This window comes from Triplophysa dalaica, chromosome 7 (assembly GCF_015846415.1).
Source record: "Triplophysa dalaica isolate WHDGS20190420 chromosome 7, ASM1584641v1, whole genome shotgun sequence".
Taxonomy (NCBI): Eukaryota; Metazoa; Chordata; class Actinopteri; order Cypriniformes; family Nemacheilidae; genus Triplophysa; species Triplophysa dalaica.
The window spans coordinates 23023975-23046018 of NC_079548.1; the positions used below are offsets into that span (position 1 = coordinate 23023975).

Sequence of the window (22044 nt, forward strand, 5' to 3'; positions counted from 1 at the left end):
GTTTCATCAACTGTCTCTCAGGAGCTGCTCTTAAAGTGTTTGTACAGCCTGATGACACGCCCCGTAATCTTATATCACTGAATAGGAATGTTTGTGTCAGTGTTGTCACGTCAGTACTAAATGTGACAATACTTGCATTTCCCGCTATCATTTTGAGCGCTGTTGAACAGATTACGAAAGACCTCTGATTGGCCATTGGGTTTCCAAGTTCATCGGATATGTCTTTGAATGGCTCCTTACCGAGCGCTTGCGCAACAAAACCATAAGCATGTGAAGTGATAGTTGCATCACACACTCTCTTGCGGTACCCATTGACTTCTGTGTTATAGAAACAAAACCAATGAGGGTGATCATTAAATCATGACAGAATTTTCACTTTTGGGTGAACGATCCCTTTAATGCGAAAGAAAATAAAAAAAGCCTTTTTCTCTAAAACAAAGAAATAGCTTTACAGATCTTATCGATGCAAACATCAAACACATACAGAAATGATCAGAGTGGAAGTAAATGTTTTATCCATCTTTTTTACGCTCTATGGTCCAGATAAAGGTTTCATTATGGGCCTGTTTTAAATTTTGAAACTTTATTTTCTAAACATGTTTCAAGTTGGTAATGTTTTATTTTTTTATTCTTACCTTGTGTGTATTGTATGTACATTATGATTATTTGTCACAATGTTTGTTACTCAAAGTATAAAGTAATTGTGTGGGTCTATTGTTGATGTGAATATTTCATTAATATAAGTTGGATGTCACAGTTGTGTTTTGTTCTGCTTTGGTTTTGTTTACCAAGTTCATTATTAGTTAATACTGTTTCCCTTGATGACATATCCCCATGTTTTTAAAGGGGGCATTTGACGTGAACAAGTGTTTTTCTATTTGATATGTTATAAGTTGCCCATGCATGTATGAGACACGTAAAATAAAAAAAATGAAACTGTAGGACCAAAAGATGCATTCTATCTTAAAACGAATGCTCAACCAGACCTGCCTGAAATGCCTCGTGTAACCACACCCCCACAAATCTATGTTAGTTGGTGGTATGAATTGACTAAGACCGCCCAAATGTATACTCAAGTAAGGTGGCTGTACCTTTCAGTACAATTGCGTTAGATCATAACACCTCGCTTTTCAGAGCCATGAGCTTTGTAAAAAATCTGAGCTGCGGAGTCCCACAACATTATTTTACATGAACTTCAACCATTAATCTGAGAGTAAGTACGGGTCAGGAAAACTCACCTAGTTAGCTTATTAAGAAATCCGATTTCAGTAGCTAATGGTTAACTTAGGCCAATTAATGTAAGACAATCGGTTTTCTGGTTGTAAACTGTACAAATGATTCGAGAAGACATTAAGACAACCATAATCCTATGTTGTAAAGCTGATTTATGGGAAGAACCGTGCGCTCTGTGCCACCAGTACGGCTCCAATCACAGAATCGTGTCACACTGTTTGCCAACCAAAAATATGGAGAGGCTCAGAGATGAGGTATTTTTGTAGGCTAAGTGGCGCGCTGGTTCCCACACACTTTTGGAAAAATGGAACCGGAAGTCCTACAATGCTATCCCGCTTTCAGCTTTTGCATTCAAAAATATGTCATCTCTGTGCCTCCATATTGCTCTGTGTCACACTTGAAGGAAAGGATAGATCCAACAGTTTACTCTATTGTTTATGTAGATAGAGCCACCAGCTGACACAGAGGTATTGAGATAATGTACAGAGCAACTGTGTACTGTAAAAGTACTGAAGAAATCAAGAAATAAACAATAACCTTCTTAGAACGATTTTTAAAGGCCCCATTCTTTCCCTATTTTCGAGACTTTGATATAATTTTTTGGGTGTTTATATATTTCAAGTCCATCGTCCACAGCTGTCTCTCTTCTCACGAAATGATTGGAATTTCTTCCGGTTTCTTCAAAGTCCCACCTTCCGAAACGCTCTGATTGTTAAAGCTGACCAGGTCTTTTGTGATTGGTTCCCTGCTTACAGTGTGTGTGTGAAGATGTCCCACCCATACCATTTCAGCGAGCTTCTGCTTCTCAAGCTGTTGTGATTGGTTGGTCCCCCTCTCAGTGCACGTGTATTCATAAGCTTTGGCATTAAGCAATAAACAGTAAGAATGGCGTCAACTTTACTTTATCAGTTAAAAACACGTTAAGTGTAACGGAGGTCTGCTAGTGGATATGCAAACTTCAATCTTTGTTAGAGATCACGTTTTTTTCTACTATTGCGAGGGAAATGACACCAGACCGAATGGTGTCAGACAGGTTATCACTAATAACAGAGTTGGATAATAAAACAAGCAGATTGATCAGGAGACATTTGCAAGCAGGACTTCAAATGACGTTTCATAGAAGTGTTTTAGACAGAGGTTTGCACACACAATATCAGTGTATTACACAGAACAGCTTTCACAGCTGATGTTAAAGTGATGAAGCTGTTATTTGACCGTCGGTTATCTGAGAATGTGTGTAGCTGAATTCTTATTGCCAGCTGTAGGACTGTGATGAAAGTGAAAGTAGTTTAGCGCGTAGCTCAGTCAAATGTTTACAGTCTCTGAGAAATGACTACTGATGCTCCTCATCTCATAATTAGATTCTTGAATTTCACAGACAGGGTCACAAACAAATGTTGAGTGTTTATTTTTGACCAATATTTACCAATAAACATTTACCATGTTTGAAACAAGTTAAAAAGAAAACAAACAATTGTACCATTGTACAACAGCACAATTGAGATGCCACGCGGCAATTTACATTTCTTGCAATCCCACAGGTTCTTCATTGCTCGTACCTCCTCGTGACCTTTGATTGATAACTGAGATGAGGCCATCACTAGTGAAATACAATGTTTCCATGGAAACGGCTCTATGGAATGAGGTCTTGATATAGTAGTAAATTTTCCATCATTCACTAGAGATACATTACACATATTGGACAGTGCCCCTTTATGTTATTGCATGGAATTGAAATTCCACATTCTCTATATCATTCTCAACACAAGATTATATGTTCCTATTGTACAATTGTTGTCACGTATCATTGATGGCTGGTCATTTCTTTCATTATTTTTATTAATATTGGTGAGTGTGAACTCGAATAAGGCCTACAAGTGTAAATAAATCACAGTTGTTCTCCTGCATTACCAGGGCAAAGTTTTTCCTGTGTTGTCCAAGAATCCACCATGTTGTTTCTCTGTAAGGCTGCTCATGACCTGCAAAATGTCTGCCACACTGTCTCTTGATTCAAGAGGTGCCTGGTGGAGAAATTACATTTAAAAAGACATCAGATTTCACTTTCATTGGCTGAACAAAAACAAACAAAATGGGAATTTTATTGTCGGACATAAATGATGTGATATTAATTACAAACGTTTAACATGCTTTTGTCTTTTGTTGTACTATTCTGTGCATCATATATATATATATAGACGTTTTGTTTGGCTTGAAATGAGACTCACCTTATCTCCACCCATGTCAGTTTTGACCCAGCCTGGATGAATGGAAACGCAGAGGATCTCATCTTGCTTTAACTCAATAGCGGTGTATACAGTCAACATATTAAGACCCGACTGTTAAGATAAAAAAAATGCAAGTATTTCAGATTTAATGGTGCAACCAGATTAAGCACGAAATGAACTAAATTAATTTCAAAGTTTCCCTCTAGTGGCTGAAGGTGGGAGTACTGGATATGAAATGCATCTGCACCTCAGTGCCAGATTTGAGCAAACGATATACTAATAAACAAAATAAGTACCTAACCAAATTTTGGATGGCGTGAGGGTCAACAAATGATGGACTAAATGTCATTTGGGTGAACTATTCCTTTAAAGCATAGCGGGGCCATTTTTGGGAGTTTTAGTTCAGTTCACAGAAGGCCGGTTTGGAAAATGTTGATGTCACAGAGAGCAATTTTAAGACGGAAAATAAAATTGAACTACTGTTGTTTAGTCAATATCTGAGAACAAGCTTTGCGTACCTTGCTGACACTGTAAGAGAATGTTGGAAAATGAGAGTACAGGGAAAGCATCTGAGTCATGGAGCCCAGTCCGGCAGAGATGTTAATGATAGCTGCTTTATCACATGACATGCCTGATCTGTCACTGGCTTTAGCTGCAGCGCGTAGATACGGCAGGTACTCCTATCAGAAAAATACAAGGACATTTAATAAAGCTGCAAGCAGAGGTGAAAGGGATGACCATATAGACTGGTGCTTGACTCTAAGAAAACAATGCATGGTAGGAATGTGAATTTAAATAGGTAAATATCAGTGTATTATTCTTATCTTTTAAGTGACACACTTCCTTCTGCCAGATGGTGGCAAAAGAAGAAGTGATCTGCTGTGAACTTTCTGTTTCAAAGTCAAAGATTATTCAAATAAATAAATGAATATTTAGGATAAAACAAAAAGAAGGTCATACTTTCAGTGCTTAATCCTTAAAGGTATCGTATGACACGACTAAAGATGTGATGCAATGTGTTCACACGATTTAAGGTTTAAAAATGCTGTATTTTCCACATACCGTGCTTGTTTGCATCTCCTCTTTGCTCTGCATCTCTGAAACATGCAGCTTTTTTACAAAGCTCATGACTCTGAAAAGTGAGGTGTGCAATGATTGGCCAGTTAACCAGTGTGTAGTGATTGGTTGAATACTGTAGCCGTGTGATGGAAATGTAACACCTCTTACCATATTTGGAACATCAGGTACCAGAGCAATTGTACTGACAGATACACCAGCTTACTTGTGTATACATTGGGTGGTCTAGGTCAAATCATCTCACCAACTGATGTAGATATGTGGGGGTGTGGTTACACAAGACGTTTCAGGCAGGTTTGGGTGAGCATTTGCTTTTAGATAGAATAGATCTTTTGTTCCCACACTTTCATTTTTGGAATTTTACGTGTCCAATACATATATGGGCAACTTATAACACACCAAACAAGAAAAACACGTTTTCGCGTCATATGACCCCTTTAAGAAACGGATACTTGAGGCACTAGTGACCTAATCCGTATTTCAGAGCTGTTAACAGCACTTTCTGTTACCTTGGTGACTGTGAAAGGTCCCATAAGGTTGGTGTTGAAAGCATCACGCATTTCCTGATCCGTGGTGGACTGCATGGTGCCATGCGCGAGCACGGCCGCATTGTTCACAAGCAGGTTTAAACCGTTCTTCCCCAGCAGAGAAGACACTTTCTTGGCAGACTCTTTAATACTGCAAGGGTCGCCTACATCTGTATGAAGCGTGAGAAAGCACCAGCAAGGTTTTGTGCAACCGCTGCTGTAAAATCAACTGAATGACACGTACCAAATATAACAAGTACTTTTAATCGAAAAGATAATAATCAAATTTACCAAGACGCACAATGGTGATAATGCCGTGATGCTTTTCAGCTAGTTCTCTGAGTTTCTGAATGAGAGGAAAACAAAACCGAATTACTTCAAGACTTGAATGCTGCAGTTGTGCTTTCCTTAGGTGTCAATTTTAATTTATTTGATATTTTTTCCATGTATACTATATGAAGATAAAGTGCTTATGAATTAAAGTGTACTTACTTGAACACTGTAAACAAGCATTCATCATGCTTTCTGGCATCAGAATTTAAAACTCACCTCAGATTTTGGTCCATCAGGGTCACGGCAGCAAGCAAAAATCTGCCGCTTTGGACAGGTGACCTCCGAGAGTTGTTTGACCATTTCTAAACCCAAACCTCGGTTTGCCCCTGTGATCAGGACACTGCATGCTTTCACTGCTGCCATGTTTCATCAACTGTCTCTCAGGAGCTGCTCTTAAAGTGTTTGTACAGCCTGATGACACGCCCCGTAATCTTACTTCACTGAATAGGAATGTTTGTGTGTTGCGTAACATGTTATGAGTCGCACAGAAAATGGGTGAAATGCTACGGTACATGTTTCATGCTGACTAAGCAAAAATCAGCTGATTCAAACTACATGTCCTATTACATCTCAGATCAGACATTAGCTGCTCTAATTTTCATCAGGAACATTTCATCACAGACTTGTGATAAAGTACATTTGATTATTACATGACTCATTCTGACTGGTCAGTTGTGGCATTGATGAATCAACGTTTCCGAATAATGACGATTGTTGTTCATAATACCATAAGACACAAAGATTCTCTGCATTCTTGTGCTCTTCAGTCTGGTGTTAGTTCAATAATGGCTGGTGAATTTAACAAGGATTTTTCGTGTGTTTTGATTTTTCATCATCTTTTGAAAATTAAATATGAACAACAACTCAAGCAGATATCATGCCGTATATCAGTGGTTCCCAACCTTTTTTCCTTGGGCCTCCCCACATACATATATGACAATCGGAGCCCCCCCAACCCTAATATGTGTGTGTGTGTGTGTGTGTGTGTGTATAATTGCTACTCACACACACATATATAGATATATATGAATAATAAATCAAATGTTCAGGTTATTATTCAGGGTAAAGTCAATTACTGCTTATTTTTAAAAGGTGTCTTTTCATTTTGCTCAATAAAACTTAAATTTTAGTTTTGTGCATCAGTTGGTGGAATGATTTGACTAAGACCGCTCAAATATATACAAAAGTAAGGTGGTGTACCTCTCAGTACAATTGCTTTGGAACCTGATGATCCAAATATGGTGAAAGGCGTTACATTTCCATCACACATTTGCAGTATTCAACCAATCACAACACACTGGTTAACTGGCCAATCATAGCACACCTCGCTTTTCAGAGCCATGAACTTTTTAAAAAATCTGTGCGTATCAGAGATAATAAAAGGGATTATTAAAGTAATAATCCCTTTTTACAAACAGCATAAAATAGAGACTGTGTCTGTCCCCCGGATTAGCAAACATAAAATATTGCGTAAACCTCTTGAAAGTAATTTAATAAACGTTAAACAAATCAAACATGAACAAAATACAGATAATCAACTGTTACGACTCGGATTGCTTAATATTAGATCTCTCTCAAATAAAGCACTTTTTGTTAACGATTTGATAACCGATCATAAAATAGACATGCTTTGTTTGACAGAAACATGGCTAAAGACAGATGATTATATTACTCTAAATGAATCCGTTCCCCAAGATTATTACTATAAACACGAGCCTTGTCTAAAAGGTAAAGGGGGAGGTGTCGCTGCACTTTACAATAATTCTTTTATCACCTCTCAGAAGTCTAATTTTAAATACAATTCTTTTGAAGTCATGGTACTTCACGTATCGACACCTAATACTAAGGACAAAACATTTTTAAAATTTATTCTATCTATTGTATATAGGCCTCCAGGGCACCACACAGATTTTATTAAAGATTTTGGTGGGTTCTTATCAGGACTAGTACTGGCCGCAGACAGAGTCCTTGTCGTCGGTGACTTTAATATCCATGTAGACAATGATACAGATGCCTTGGGACTGGCTTTCAAAGACACTCTTAACTCCATGGGCGTTAGTCAACATGTGTCAGGACCCACTCACCTTCGTAATCATACTTTAGATTTAATACTTTCTTATGGTATAAATGTGGACGATGTTAAAATCGTTCAGCAGAGTGAAGATATTTCGGATCATTATCTGATATTATGTTTGCTTCAATGGCCTACGGCTGCAAATCAAACTCCTTGTTACAAATATGGTAGAACGAGCACTTCAACTACCAAAGATGCGTTTCTCGATTAATCTGCCTGAATTGTATAAAATATCTAGCATGAGTAAAAACGTTGACGATTTTGACACTACTATTGAAAATTTTAACACTACTTTCTCGGAAATATTAGACACAGTTGCTCCTCTGCGTTTAAAGAAAATTAAAAATAGCAGCCCATCACCGTGGTATAATGAACACACTCGGACTCGGAAAAAAAGCGTCCCGGAAAATGGAGCGCAACTTTAAGAAAACGAATTTAGAGGTATTTCGTATAGCATGGAAGAATAGTACTCGAAATTACAGGAATGCAATAAAAACGTCTAGATCCGCCTACTTTTCAACACTAATAGAGGAAAACCATCACAACCCTAGGTTTTTATTTAACACCGTGGCTAAATTAACAAAAAATAAGTCGTCATCGACGTCAGATTCTGATTATCAGCATAACAGTGATGAATTTATGAACTACTTCACGAGTAAAATCCAAGATATAAGAGAAAAAATTATAACAATGCAACCTGTAGTGAAATCCGCTGAACAAACTAACTACAGCACCCCTAAGGAGAAATTGCAATTATTTTCTACAGTAGATCACGATGAACCGTCTAAAATCATAAGATCATCTAAATCAACAACATGCATGCTAGACCCTATACCTACAAAACTACTGAAAGAAATGCTCCCAGAAATTATAGATCCTCTTCTCACTATTATTAACTCATCTCTGACATTAGGACATGTGCCTAAAGCATTTAAGGTGGCTTTTATAAGTCCTCTTTTAAAAAAAACCAAACTCGACCCTAGAGAACTAGGGAATTACAGGCCTATATCGAATTTACCTTTTATATCTAAAGTTCTGGAAAAAGTAGTTTCAACTCAATTATGCTCCTTCCTCCAAAGGAATGACATTAATGATGAATTCCAGTTTGGATTTCGAGCATGTCACAGTACAGAGACTGCTTTGATCAGAGTTACAAATGATCTGCTTTTAGCGTCTGACCGTGGCTGTATTTCGTTATTGGTGCTGCTAGACCTCAGTGCTGCATTTGACACCATTGACCACAGCATACTTCTACATAGACTCGAAAATGACGTCGGCATTAACGGAATAGCATTGAAATGGTTTGAGTCTTATTTATCCGACCGTTTTCAATTTGTAGTAATAAACAATGAGGTGTCCCTCAAATCACAAGTCCAGTACGGTGTACCACAGGGCTCAGTCTTGGGGCCTCTGCTCTTCGCTTTATACATGCTACCTCTAGGAGATATAATAAAGCGACACGGATTTAGCTTTCACTGTTATGCTGATGATACTCAACTTTATATTTCCGCGAAGCCTAATGAAACTCAGCAGTTTCATCGAATAAAGGATTGCATAGTTGACTTAAAAATGTGGATGAGTAACAATTTTTTACTACTAAACTCGGACAAAACAACAACAAATGATGTACTTGTTGCATCAAAGAGTGCAGAACAGTACTCTACTCTCAGCCAGTCTTGTCTCTTTGTTCCAAGGTTACCGCAGGATGCAGTTCATGCCCAGACCTGATGGCAGAGCTGAGAATGGGAAGCGGTGACCTGACAAGAGCTAAGAGGATAGAGCTGGATAAAGGACGCCACAACTTTGTTTTTCCTACAACATTTCAAATGCTATTAGATTGTTAATGATAATCTTAAATCCTTAATTTTTATATTTTATTAAGCCTTGTTGTGCAAGCACTGTTGAGCTTGTGCAGAGGCAGCAGCTTTTGCCAGAGGGGAACTGGAATCCCCTGGTTGGGCCTGGGTTCCCCTGAGGTTTTTTTTCTCGATGGGAGTTTTGGGTTCCTCACCACCGTTTGCATATTGTTTTGCACTATCTGCATGGCCGGGGGGGCTGCTTTCTTATTCTTCCTTTTATTCAATGTGGAAGATATGATTGTGTCACGGCTCTGTCCCCAAGGCCCGAATACCCAGGACTGGAAGGACAGGACCGTGACACTCTATTATTTATGAACGTCGTACTGAAAGTTAAGGGTAGTCCACGAACGCACGCATGCGCAGTAACGTTTGTTTATGTTGTTGCTTTGAAACCGTCTATATCTCTTTGTCTGTATTTGAGTGTAAATGCCTTTTCTGTATTTATCTTATATAGAATGTTTGTATACTGAAGGTTTCTATGCTCTTAACAAAGTATTTCTAAAAGTATATTTTTTATAAATAAAGAAATGTAATTGAATGTGATGTTTAATACTTGATTACACATACAAGCTAATTTACCCATTACCATTATTAAGTGCTTTAAGATTTTAATTTTTTTATCATTCTTAATTGTGATAAATCATATAAACTGAAATCAACATTGTTTCAATTTATTTATTATTTCATTCTTAACTTCATTCCAGCTAGGGCTGTCACGATTATAAAAAATTTGGCTGACGATTAATTGTCTAATAAATCATTGCGATTATAAAAATTAATTGCCTGTTTTAGGGCTTTGACATTTAATTCTCAAACATTTTTTATTCGGCTTTGAAATGAGTCCGACCATATTTCATATTTTCTCTCTTTCCTCATGGTGACAGAACTTGACGTATTCAAGATCGATGTCCTGCTCTCTTTAAAAGTCTTTACGTTCAGTCAGTTCATACACAAACATATACGTAATAAAAACTTTCTTTAAAGCTCCAGTATGTAATAATTTTGTAATAAAATTTCAGAAAATAACTTGCACAGTGTGATATATTTCCTCCAGTTGTGTACTTACAATATTTCAAAAGTCTCTAAAGATTTTTTATTTCAGAGAAATTCCGATTTTAAATAACTGGCCGTCCCGGAAAAGAAATGTCGCCTCTAAGTAACGCAATGTCCGCTCTATACTTTGTTCCGGTGTAGACCAGAATATCACATGGTCAAATGCGGAAGTGGTTGATATGGATCACGATTACTCTTTGGCGAGTATTGAAGTGCCAGTAAAACGGAAGCGTCCATATTTGGATACACGCAGACTGTGTGACAAACGGAGGAATAAAACCAGGATAAATATCGGCCAGGCGTTTTCGAGATGGAGAGAGCTGCGCGACAATCTTGGACTTGACAGAGACTCTGCTCTCGCGAGTGTATTGATAGACAGGTAAGCAAATCAATTATTTATTTTAGAACGATTGGTTTGAGCACGTTAAACAACACGGCATTAACCATAAACACGTAACACTGCACAACATTAACCCAACAAATCATTTAACAAATAGCTGTAAGTTGTAACGGGATAATATAGCATAACATTTCACGTTCCTTGCAGTTCATTAATTATGATGACATAAAATAATACGATCAGATATACAGGTAATACAAAAACAAATAAATTACCTCATCCGTGATCATGATTCGTTTATCCAATTTAGATACATCGCTATGGCGAAAACGCATTTAAAACGACATCTCCCATCGTCACCTGCTTCATAGCGTCATCAAGCTTCGCCTTTGTTATTGTTGGAAATGCGCCCTCTTGTGGTCAAATACCAAGGTTACATACTGCAGCTTTAAGTAGGAAACTAGACGGGCAAGCACATTTTTTATTGAAGAGGAAAAAAGCAAAGAGACCTCTAGGTTCATCATGACGGTTTCCCACAGCTCAGGTGGGACATGTTCCAGAAGACATGTGTACTCGTCGATTTTCTTGTAGCGCTCTTGAAGTGTCTCAACTTCACTGCATCATAACTGGGATGATGTAATAAAGGTAAAACACATGTTAGCTGCACCATATCTGTACAAATGAAATGCTAAGAGACAGAATAAGTGTTATGTATATGTGTCTACTTTCATTTCAAGATCTTCAATTTTTCCCTTTAAGGTCCTGATATCTTTGACAACAGTCTGAGTACTGTGACGCATTTATTTTTTCAGAATCATGATTTTTTTCAATAACACTGACTTCTCAAAAACCAAAAATATCAACAAATGAAAGACTTCATAAAACTATAATAATGAGAAAATGTCTTCCTAACGGACTCCATCGAGGAAATTAAGCAGATGTGTACTTCCATGCCCTTCTTTACTTCTTCCACGTATTTCCCGTCCTTCCTCCTTGAATTTCTTTATCTTTTATCTGACTTACACCCTTTTTGTGAAAATCTGTAAACTGACAATGAAATAGAGAGGTGAGGAAGAAGACTTCTGACATCAAAAACATGTTACAAATTAGGGATGCTCCGATCCTATATTTGTATCGGAAATCGGCGTCGATACTGAATTAAATTCTAGATCGGGTATCAGTGACAAATTGCACCGATACCCGATCTAGCTTACATAAAATTTCTGCTAGGCGATGTAAAAGTTCCTGGAGACACCGGCGCTTAAACACTCTCGTGGCTGTGCTTTGCGAAGCGTGTGACATCATACGCTAGCAACGTGCTCTGTACGTAGTGCGCGTGAACAAGCGAACATAGCTTACATTGAGCAGCGAACAGCATGGAGCGACAAAAAATATCTGCCATTTAGATTTATTTTAGGACAGCTACGCCAACAAGTTACACCGCTGTTTGCAATACATGCGAAGTAAATGTTCCGAGGGGTTGTGATAAAACTGTTCATTATAATACTACTAATTTAAGCACGCCGAGTTCAATAAGCTGAAGAAACTAAAACGAGACGGTACGAAGCAGCTAACTTTGGAGGAGACAGCGGAAAGAATTCAGAAATTTCCATCTAGTAGTGTGAAAGCAGCGAAAATCACTGAAAGCATACTGAATTTCATTGTTATGGATTTGCAACCGCTGTCCGTCGTTGCGAACAATGGCTTCAGACTCCTTATAAACCACCTGGAGCCTCGGTACGACATGGTAAGACCTGAACTGTACCAAAAAGTCTGCAAACACGTATACGGAAAAAAATAAAGATGTCAATGCGCTGAGTTTTTGGGATAATTTGATTTTGAATTTCTATTTGCACCGACTAAACTATTATATCTTTTTCCGTTTATTTTTACATGTGCAGTTTTACCGCAAGCTAGGGAAGCTAGTGTTTTATTTATCTTTCGGTGTTGGATGTTAAATTTGATTTCCACTAAACTTTAGCTTAGTTTAGTGGACTTTGCTTTAATGACTAAAGCATTAAAAAGAGCTGATTCCTGTTTGAATATCTAAAGCAGTGAAGCTATTGCTTTTTTGCTCAATTTCAGCTGCTTTATTGTTTATTGTGCATTGATTTTTAAATTATATTTGCACATAACAGTTATAAAGAGATTTTGTTTCCATTAATTTATAACTGTTTATCAAGCTAGTGAAGCTGTTGTTTTATTCAGCTGCTTAATTTGCACTTTAATTTTGAATTTCAAGTTTAAGATAGTGAACATTTTGTTTTATTTTGCTGGTTTAATAAATAATTCACTAAATTTGTGAATCATTTGTTTGTTATTTTGTTTTACGGGTCAGGAAATGAATGTTAAGTCGAGCCTGATGTCTTGGACAGCAATGCACACAGTTTATTAAGTAATTGTGCACTTTAAAAATGTTACCTTAGTATCGGATCTGTACTCAGTATCGGCCAGTACTGAATCTCAGGTATCGAAATCGGTATCGGAAGCAAAAAAGGTGGATCGGAGCATCCCTATTACAAATGTTTATGTTCGACCTGATCAAAATATACAACAGGCAAGCATTCTCTTATGTCCGCAGTGTACACTTGATGTTCCTCATCAGTCTGTAAAAACAAAGCAGGAAAAAGAGATGTTTGATACGTCTTGCAAGAGGATCATTTGTTGGATACAAATGTATTTTATGAAAAACAACAACAATGAATGTAAAACAAGATACAGTAAATGGTGTTTCTCTCATGCGGTCTTATTTGGCTGTGCTGACCCGGGCTTCTTCAGTTGGCGCAGTGTATTCATGTCATTTTACCATGTGTGCGTCAATAAAACATAATAAGCTTTTACCCTCTACTAACAATGTGGTAATTTGGTATTAAAAGCATGTATATGAATGCATTAGATTAAAATACCATGTGTTGTGGGTGCTCACAGAAAGCAAGCATTTGATAGATTATTATAATTCATAAAATATTTGTATATGACATGTATTTGACACAATTATTTATATTGTAATAATATTGTCTGTATTATTTATTCAACTATACTTCAAAAAAGTAGGAAAATTGACAAAAACTTTACCGTGAGATAAGTTTTCAATGCATTCAATAGAAAATAAAGTTTACAGCAAAGACCCTGGATCTTTTTGAAATGGGATGTTTTTTGTTACAAATAAATGAAATCTCCGTCTCCCACTTTGTCTTTTTCTTATGGGCTGTTTACTTTAGTAAGTATTTTCATCTAAATCTGTGTTTTTTGTTTAGATTTGAATTATGAACATTGCACAGCATCGTGATACTACTTGGTATTGAGATACTTCCACTGGTAAAGTATCGTAAGACATGTTTATGTTACCGTGACATCCCTACCTTGTAGTGGCAATTGATATTTCAAGTCTTTTGCTCTTTTTATTCCATCCAATGTAACTTAGAAACAAAAGAAGGACTAATTTTACCATGTTTGTATTAGTGGAAGGAAGATTTTTATGAAAATCTTAAGTGAAAATTACATAAAAAACACATTTTACATTCAAAAGATAAAAAATAAAATAAAGAAATAAATGTATGGTTTGTGTGCTTTTCCTTTAAAAAAAGTTTTGTGACATTTCTTTAATGATATTGTAATCATATAATGAACAAATTTTTCCATGAACAAGATGCCAATGTGTGACTATGAGCCGTGGGGATGTATTATATTCAACATATTTTGAACTCTCAAAGTGCTTTTACCCATTAACCTCCATTATATGAATCACAATGCACCGCAGGTTCTGCTAAATATCCTCTTGGCCTGAATGTGAGTAAATAAAAAGCAAATTTTATATTTGGGTGAACTGTCCCTTTAACTATTTGCATTGCTGTTGTGTTAAAACCAATTTGCTCACAGTCATTCTGTTGTACTGAATATATTTGTGTCTGTTAGTAGCTGCAGCGATCACACAAAATAAATGAGAAGCCATCCGTTTTACTGATTTTATTATGCCCAATAGGCAATAGTGCATTATGAACACAGAGCAGTGGCATGAGACAGTCTCTCTCACTCCTTCAGGACAAACACATCCTTCATCTACACATGCATGATCAACAGTAAATAACCTGACTAAAGAAATAGCTGTACAGATCTCATCAATGCAAACATCAAACACATCGAGAAATCATTCCATTTTGTTCGAAAATCTTTTTTTTATTGTAGATGAATAAGATAGTGGTCATCTGTTTGGTCCAATTCCCATGTAATAAGCTCCTTTTTGGAAAGAGCTGGGGGATGAAAAGCAGACTGAGCACTTGTCTTCAGATTGCATTCAGATCATTCCAGCAGCTGACAAACATTGAATTCACATGACAGAGAACATACCCCTTCAAAGTACATTTGGCAACTTGTTCCTTTGGCGGTCCAAGTAAAGAATTTCAGTGCTGGCTATTTAACATACATTCACATGCACAGAGACTAAAACAAATGACATATTTAAATGCACTTGCGTGGCCTCGGTTCTCTTGCATTAAAAATCATTCAATGCATAAATTCAATGTTTTCTAGTTTTTAAAAACTTCATGCATTGGAAAGTCCTCTAGTAAGAAAATAGGGATTAGACTACATTGTAAAAAGCGATTTCATGCTTAAACCTTAAGTTTGTGAGCAATTTGTCAAAGTCAAACCACTATTTATTTATTAGAGAAACTGAGAAACTTGAATTGTACATGTATAATGTGATTTATAAATGTAATCAAATTCAGGAGTAATTGTTAGTCTGTTTTATCATAAGGACTATGATAAAATAAATGAAAAAGCATCTTAGTCCTCAACTCACAATTACTCTTGAATTTGATTCAAGTTTTATGAATCACATGTTACATTTATAATTATAGTTTCTCTGTTTCTTTACATGTTGTGACAAAGAGAACATTTTTGTTTTTTAGTTTCTATTTACATACTCATAGAGACTGGAAAATGTATCCAAGGTCCTGGAAAATGTATCCAAGGTCCAGTTTTTGTTTCTGAAAATCAGACCCAATACTTTGTTGATGGGTTTGATACACACAAGTGACTTTTCCATATTTCCATATTCCCATATTTCCATATTTGTTAAGAGTGTGTTCTTTGGTCCACTCTCTTTTCCTGTACAACTGATTTCAGGTTGCGTTCGGAATGCCTCGGTTTCTTCTCGGTTTTAAAGTATTTAATTTTTTTCCTATTTGTAATAGATCAGGTCAATAAGACGGGAAAACAGACAAAAAGAGAGGAATTTAACACAGGTCTGCCATGAAGCTGTGAGTAATGCACTATACAGAAGATGTCTAACAAAGCTGGGATGATTAATAATGACAAATTCACACATAATTCACAATAATGTTATCATCATGATATCAATGACATTAAATAATAAAAATACCATAGGTAAAATAATGCTAGTTTATTTTGTATTTTCTCATTTTTGGCCATGAATCCCATCAAAATACAACTGGAGGAAGGTGGAGACTTTGTAACCAAAACCGCCACCTACTGATGAAGTGTCTACCAGATATTGACACAGAATTATTTACAGTAGTATCATGTGTGATGAGGGTTATTAATATCACGGTTATTGTCAATACCAGTTTATTCCGACACCCTTAATGCAAATAAAATATTATTCTCATTTCAGTTTTGTAAAAAGAGAAAAATTAAAAATGTAGAATTTAAATATTATAAAATAATTTGTAATAATGCCATTATGCTGATTTTAATGAAAAGAATAAATTTTTACCAAAACACATAAAACAATAATGAAAGTTAAGACAATTTGCTTAATTGTCAAAGTCACAAAGCAAAAACGGTCAAAGTCACCGTGAACAGAATGTTGCGGTCGTTTTTACTTCTGTATTTTGACACATTTCCGAGTGAAATGGAATTTCTAATGACAAAATAGTGGGCGTGGCCTTCATATTACTCTGCGGTTTGACTGGATGTATAAAAAACAGCCGTTGCATTTTGAAATTGAACAGGCAGCAGACTGACTGTTGAAGGGGAGGAGTTAACGGATGCTCCGCCCAAGCCGTCTAACATTCGTCATTTAAGATGGATACTCATGACAGGAAGGAAGTGCATTTACAGATTTGAACTAAAGATTATGAGGACAAGCGACTTTTAGAAAGAGAATGACCCACATTGATAAACTATCTACACTGAACGCTGCAATATTTCATGAAAAAATAAGAATTGTCATTTTTTATTTCACTTATTACCACTTTATCAATAACCCTCGATTTCTTTGTGCAAACATCTATTGTGTGACCTGGCCATACTCTTGACGGGTTTTATGAATCCATCCATTAACTGATCAAATAAATCTTCGCGCTTTGACTAGTAACATACAGTTTGACTTAATAAGTGAAGGCAAAAGCAAGATCACTTTTTACAGTGTAGATTCAGTTCACAGTTCCATCCTCACAGGTGCCACGTTCTTCAACGTCTCATTGTTTTCCCTTCTTTTGTTGTTTTATACAATCCATCCTTTCCTCAGCGGTTCCACAGAGAATGTGATTTTGTGCCGGTAGTGATTGTGTTCATAGGTGAGTGCTGTCCTGTGTGTCAAATCTGTGTCCCTCTGCTGGGCCGGCACTTGGTTTGCGACCACCGGCCTGGTTAGGCACTGCTGACAGTAGATCTGGTCTGATCAGATACCTGCAGGAATCATCGCAATAAACTCTTTGCATTAAGATTTTTAGTTACATGGCATTGCGCTTCACAACAAAACAAATCGGCCGGAATAATTTGGAAAATTAGAACTGAAAAATGTATTAAAATATTGCAATATGCATATCACAAAAACTAAATGATTTTAATACTTCACAAAATGATGTGTAGGCAGTGTTTATTTCTGGTCTCAGAGACTGCCATGTCAATGTTTGTGCCTATATGTCTGTGCATTCATGTGCAATGATAAAAAATTGGTTTTCAGTTTTAAAAAGTATTTAATAGGGCTGTCAATAGATTAAAAAAAATTGCGATTAATCAGAACCCTTTCGTGTGATTAACTATACAATTAATCACACACGTATAGTGAAAGTAAACACACACTATTTCTTTTGTTTAACATGTTTATTTTAGTGCTGTCAATCGATTAATAAAATGAACTCACTAATCACACAGCTTTTGGTGTTTTTGGATATACTTTAAATTCTAATAATTTCACATTTCATCTCCAAATGAACGTAGAAACAACACAGTGATGTCAATACTCACACAACATCATGGAGTTCCAGGCGTGTGTCTGGTGAGGGGTTTATGAGAATATAGGACAGTCTGTTGCCCTGGTCTGTCATACCATCTGACAAAAGGCAACCAGACATAAGACTATAAATATAAACTGTAACAAAGATACAGTATAAACATAAATCATTAAAAAGATAAAGAACGTTAGAGGAAGGTTTGACCGGTGAATTAAGAGGACATGGGTGTTCCCAACAATGTTTGAAATTGGATGAAAAGGGACACTTGTCCATGGTGTAATGTTGGCACTATCCTTGCTTCTACTGCTGTATAAGGTGTGTTTGAATTTCATGTGACTGCATGGGCCGTATGACATATTTTAAGTTTTAGTGTTTTTAACTGGCAAAAATTCTGTTATGAATAATCTTATCAAATTACAAATACTAGAGATAAAGTCATCATTAATTATTATACTATTATAAGTATTTAAAACAGCAATTTGTAACTTTCTTTGACTAAAAATAAACAAATTTGTTATTGTGTAAATTCAGTCATATCTTTTCTTTAATTTATACATATTGTTAAACATATAGTATGTGCTGCATGTAGTATAGTAACTTGGTATTAGCACCTATTGTATTATTGCTCCTGTATGACGTGTCGCTTTATAGCACCCTGAACTCTTTGTAAGACGCTTTGGATAAAAGCATCTGTTAAATGATTAAATGTAAATGTATAGAGTAGTTAGAGTTGACATGTATTGTAATGTAATGTAGTAAATGTACAGTAGTAAGAGAAAAAAGTCTATTGAGTCAAGACCCAGAAGAATGTCTACAAAATATTACTACAGTACTAAAAAATGTGTGTTTGCTTTATTGTCTGGGCACCACTTGTTTTTTTATATATTGGAATAAAATACTTACAGGGCTTTACAGTGTGACATATGTGCTGCGCGTTTATATGAATTGCATTTGTCGATGTGCTTCTTCGTGTGTGAGGTTAACTAATGGCGCGATGTGGGAAAACATGGAAGGAATCAGGAAAGCTTAATTCTACTATTTAAATATGACCTCTGCTTGTTCTGCGTGTCTATGACTGAATAAGCTGCACAGTTTAACATGATACAAGCTTGACACTCCTGGATTTGTCTGTATCTTAACTATACGAGGACATCAACACATGAACTTCATCCACACAGTTGTTCTAAGTTTATTTTACAAGCATTTTACTGTTTGTGTGAAGCTACTGTCAAACACACTGAAACTCAAGCGTCTTCGCCGAACGACCGCCAAAATAAAAGTCTGCTTTATTTGAACTAGATGAAAAAAATATTAAATTGTAGTAAATTTATAAACAGTAGCCAAGACTTTAGTATACTTTATATATTTGAAGCTTACTATAGTGAATATTATAGTATACAATAAATCAACTGCAGTTTAATGTAGTAAATACTTAAGTTTGCAGTATTTTTCATAGACAAAATATATTTACGACTGTATAGTAAAGCCTTGAAAATACAGAACTCAGATAAAATCAAAAGAAGAAGAAAAGTATATGCACCTAATTCATCCATTTTTATAAGGTTAAAAATAAGTTTGCCCTTTTGCCAAATCATTTTGTCTAATAAATACCTTAAAAAAAGAGATGTCTTGTCTATTCTGTACCACACACCTCATAACATATTGTTATGAATCTGAATGTATAGCATGATGATGTCAAATTTCTTTACACAGTAATAAACCTTAAAGGACACATACAGCAGTACACATGTGTACACACTTACTGAATCCTGATGGCGACAGACCCAGGTGTTTCATACGTGTGCGGACCAGGGCGTTAAGTTCCTGTCTCTCCGAGCGACGGAAAAGATTGAGTCTCTGCTGGCTAATACGCTCGGCGGCGCTCCCCATTCCCTTGGCACCGCTGGAGCTCCTTCCACCCTTACGACTCAACCGTCGTGCCCACTGCATGCTCTTCCTCCTCAGGAGCGGGTGGTCCATGGCCTGCGAGGACGAAGGCGGCTCGGACGAGGTCGAGTTACGGTGAGGACCGGAGCGGCAGAGTAGAGGCTCGCGGGGCTCTCGCGTGTCCTCATAGTCCTCCACTGTGATAGACACCTGAGACTGAGACGATCAAACACAAAGTCATCACAAACCATGTCCATGCTGGTAAAAAACTTTTTCCCTTTAGTGACCCTGAATGCTTAACTCTACACTTAGGCCATGCTGAATGTCAAGGCACCATATGTGACCCTGGACCACAGAACCAGTCATAAATAGCTCAGGAATATTTGTAGTCATAGTCAAAAATACACTATAAGGGTTAAACAAATCTCAATATGTTGATTTGTGTTCCATAGTAGAAAGAGTGATACACATGTTCTGATGGGGGTGAATAAAAGATGACAGGATTTTCATTTTTCTCTGAACTATCCCTTAACATCATTTTAACACACTGTCAACAAGCGGTTTTCATTGTGAAGAGCGACTAATGACCCTGGTCGTGTACCTCTGAGACGGGCAGTTTGTGTGCTTCAGTGCGGTATATTCCAATGGGAATGTCTCCTGATGAGGAGCACAGCTTCTGGTAGAGGCGTCCATAAGTACGGATCCACAAATCTTCCTCCGTGATCTTCATCTATAATGAGGAACATCAGGGCATCATCATTATCATTTCATTACAACCATCATCATTATCCACATAATCGCTCAGACACGATTCAATTACAGCTGTCTTGAGTGATTCAATAACAGATTGAGTGATGGGTTGCTTGCACTCACAGCACACAGGAAGCCAGATCCAGGCATTGAGTCCAATCCTAGCAGCAGTCTGGTGATGGAGATCATGTAGTCCTTTACAAAAGACTACAACACACAAAACATCAAAAGAGTTTAAATGGTTTGCAAACAAGTCAGTATGACTATCTCAACAACAAGAGTCAATATTTCAGTGGACACCTTACATCTCATAATAAACCGGTATTGACAATAACAGGATGGGGGTGTCACAAAAAAACATTGAGATTACCGGATTTGGGGTCTCACACTAACAGTAACTATGCTTTCCTGTAGCTCAGTGGTAAGAGCATTGCCTTAACAACGCAAGGTTGTGGGTTTAATCCCAGGGGATTGCAAATACCTATGTAAAATGTAAATCGCTTTGGACAAAAGCGTCTGCCAAATGCGTAAATGTAAACTAGATTAGGGGAGTCACACTAAACCGGTCTAAACTTTTTCTGTGCCATTTTAGACAAGTATATTGTCTGTGATTTATTGACCAGATAAAAGACAAAACGCACAATAAACAAAATAAAGATAAATTGGACTAATAGCATCATTTATTTGATTAAGAAGATACTACAATAATACTGTAATCATGAACTCTTTTGGCCACGATAACCCTGCAGGGAAAACTTGACACATGAAAGCCCCAATATGATCTTTCTATATCATTTTAAAAAAATCAAAAAAAAATATTGGACATTTGGAACACATTAGCATTACTGTTACCTGATACAGCAAAGTGTCCAACATACTGACGCTAAACACCTTCCCTGCTGCAAATGGTAATCTGAACATGAAGACCAGGTTGGAGCCTCTCTCTCTCTCTTTCTACAGAACACACACAAAGCAGATTGATATCATTACGCAACATCATGTGGCCACTAAATATTCTGTCAGCTTTTAAGGTTTGCAACCTTGTTATAAACGCTACATTTTTGTGTGGTTTTGCTATTGTCAGTTAATGGAATAATGCAAAACACATTCAATAAACAAAAAAACATGCAAGCGTATATAGCTAATTTAATTTTAGTCATGAGTAAGGTAGTTAACGTACACATGTCCAACCCTCATAAAGCACACCTGAACCAGCTTATCTTAAATTCACTTGTCTTCAGGACAGTAGATCTCCAGGATCTTGAGCATCCTTGTTAAACAAATATATAATACTTTATGCCAGACTCACCTTCTCCAGTTTGGAGAGAGCCAGAGAATAGTGATCCTTCACTTTGAACTGCATGAAGCGCATGTTGGCAGGATGGGTGAGTTCGGTTATTATACTGAGAGCTGGAAAAAGCCTTTGAGAAACGATGAGAACATCCCGTCATGCCAAGTCCATCGAGCAGAAACACACATGGTGG

General features: G+C 36.8%; 2 protein-coding genes across 2 annotated transcripts in view; both read right to left on the reverse strand.

The window, feature by feature from the left end:
- Window positions 1-2625: 2625 nt before the first annotated feature.
- Window positions 2626-5773, reverse strand: LOC130426340 (C-factor-like). Its single transcript, XM_056753059.1, has 6 exons — window positions 5612-5773; window positions 5354-5408; window positions 5045-5232; window positions 3977-4138; window positions 3459-3569; window positions 2626-3254 (listed from the first exon to the last, which is right to left on the reverse strand). Exons 1-6 carry the CDS (start codon window positions 5756-5758, stop codon window positions 3141-3143), a joined length of 777 nt encoding a protein of 258 aa, XP_056609037.1. The 5' UTR covers window positions 5759-5773; the 3' UTR covers window positions 2626-3140.
- Window positions 5774-16110: 10337 nt separating this feature from the next.
- The window catches only part of LOC130426475 (potassium channel subfamily T member 2), a 75395-nt gene continuing 69461 nt past the window's right edge, over window positions 16111-22044 (reverse strand). Inside the window, exons 25-31 of the mRNA XM_056753280.1 lie at window positions 21870-21981; window positions 21413-21514; window positions 20684-20767; window positions 20412-20540; window positions 19687-20026; window positions 17937-18021; window positions 16111-17375 (exon numbers count right to left, since the gene is read on the reverse strand). Coding sequence (XP_056609258.1) covers window positions 17258-17375; window positions 17937-18021; window positions 19687-20026; window positions 20412-20540; window positions 20684-20767; window positions 21413-21514; window positions 21870-21981 — 970 coding nt within the window. The 3' untranslated portion in view covers window positions 16111-17257. The remainder of the gene's footprint in view (window positions 17376-17936; window positions 18022-19686; window positions 20027-20411; window positions 20541-20683; window positions 20768-21412; window positions 21515-21869; window positions 21982-22044) is intronic.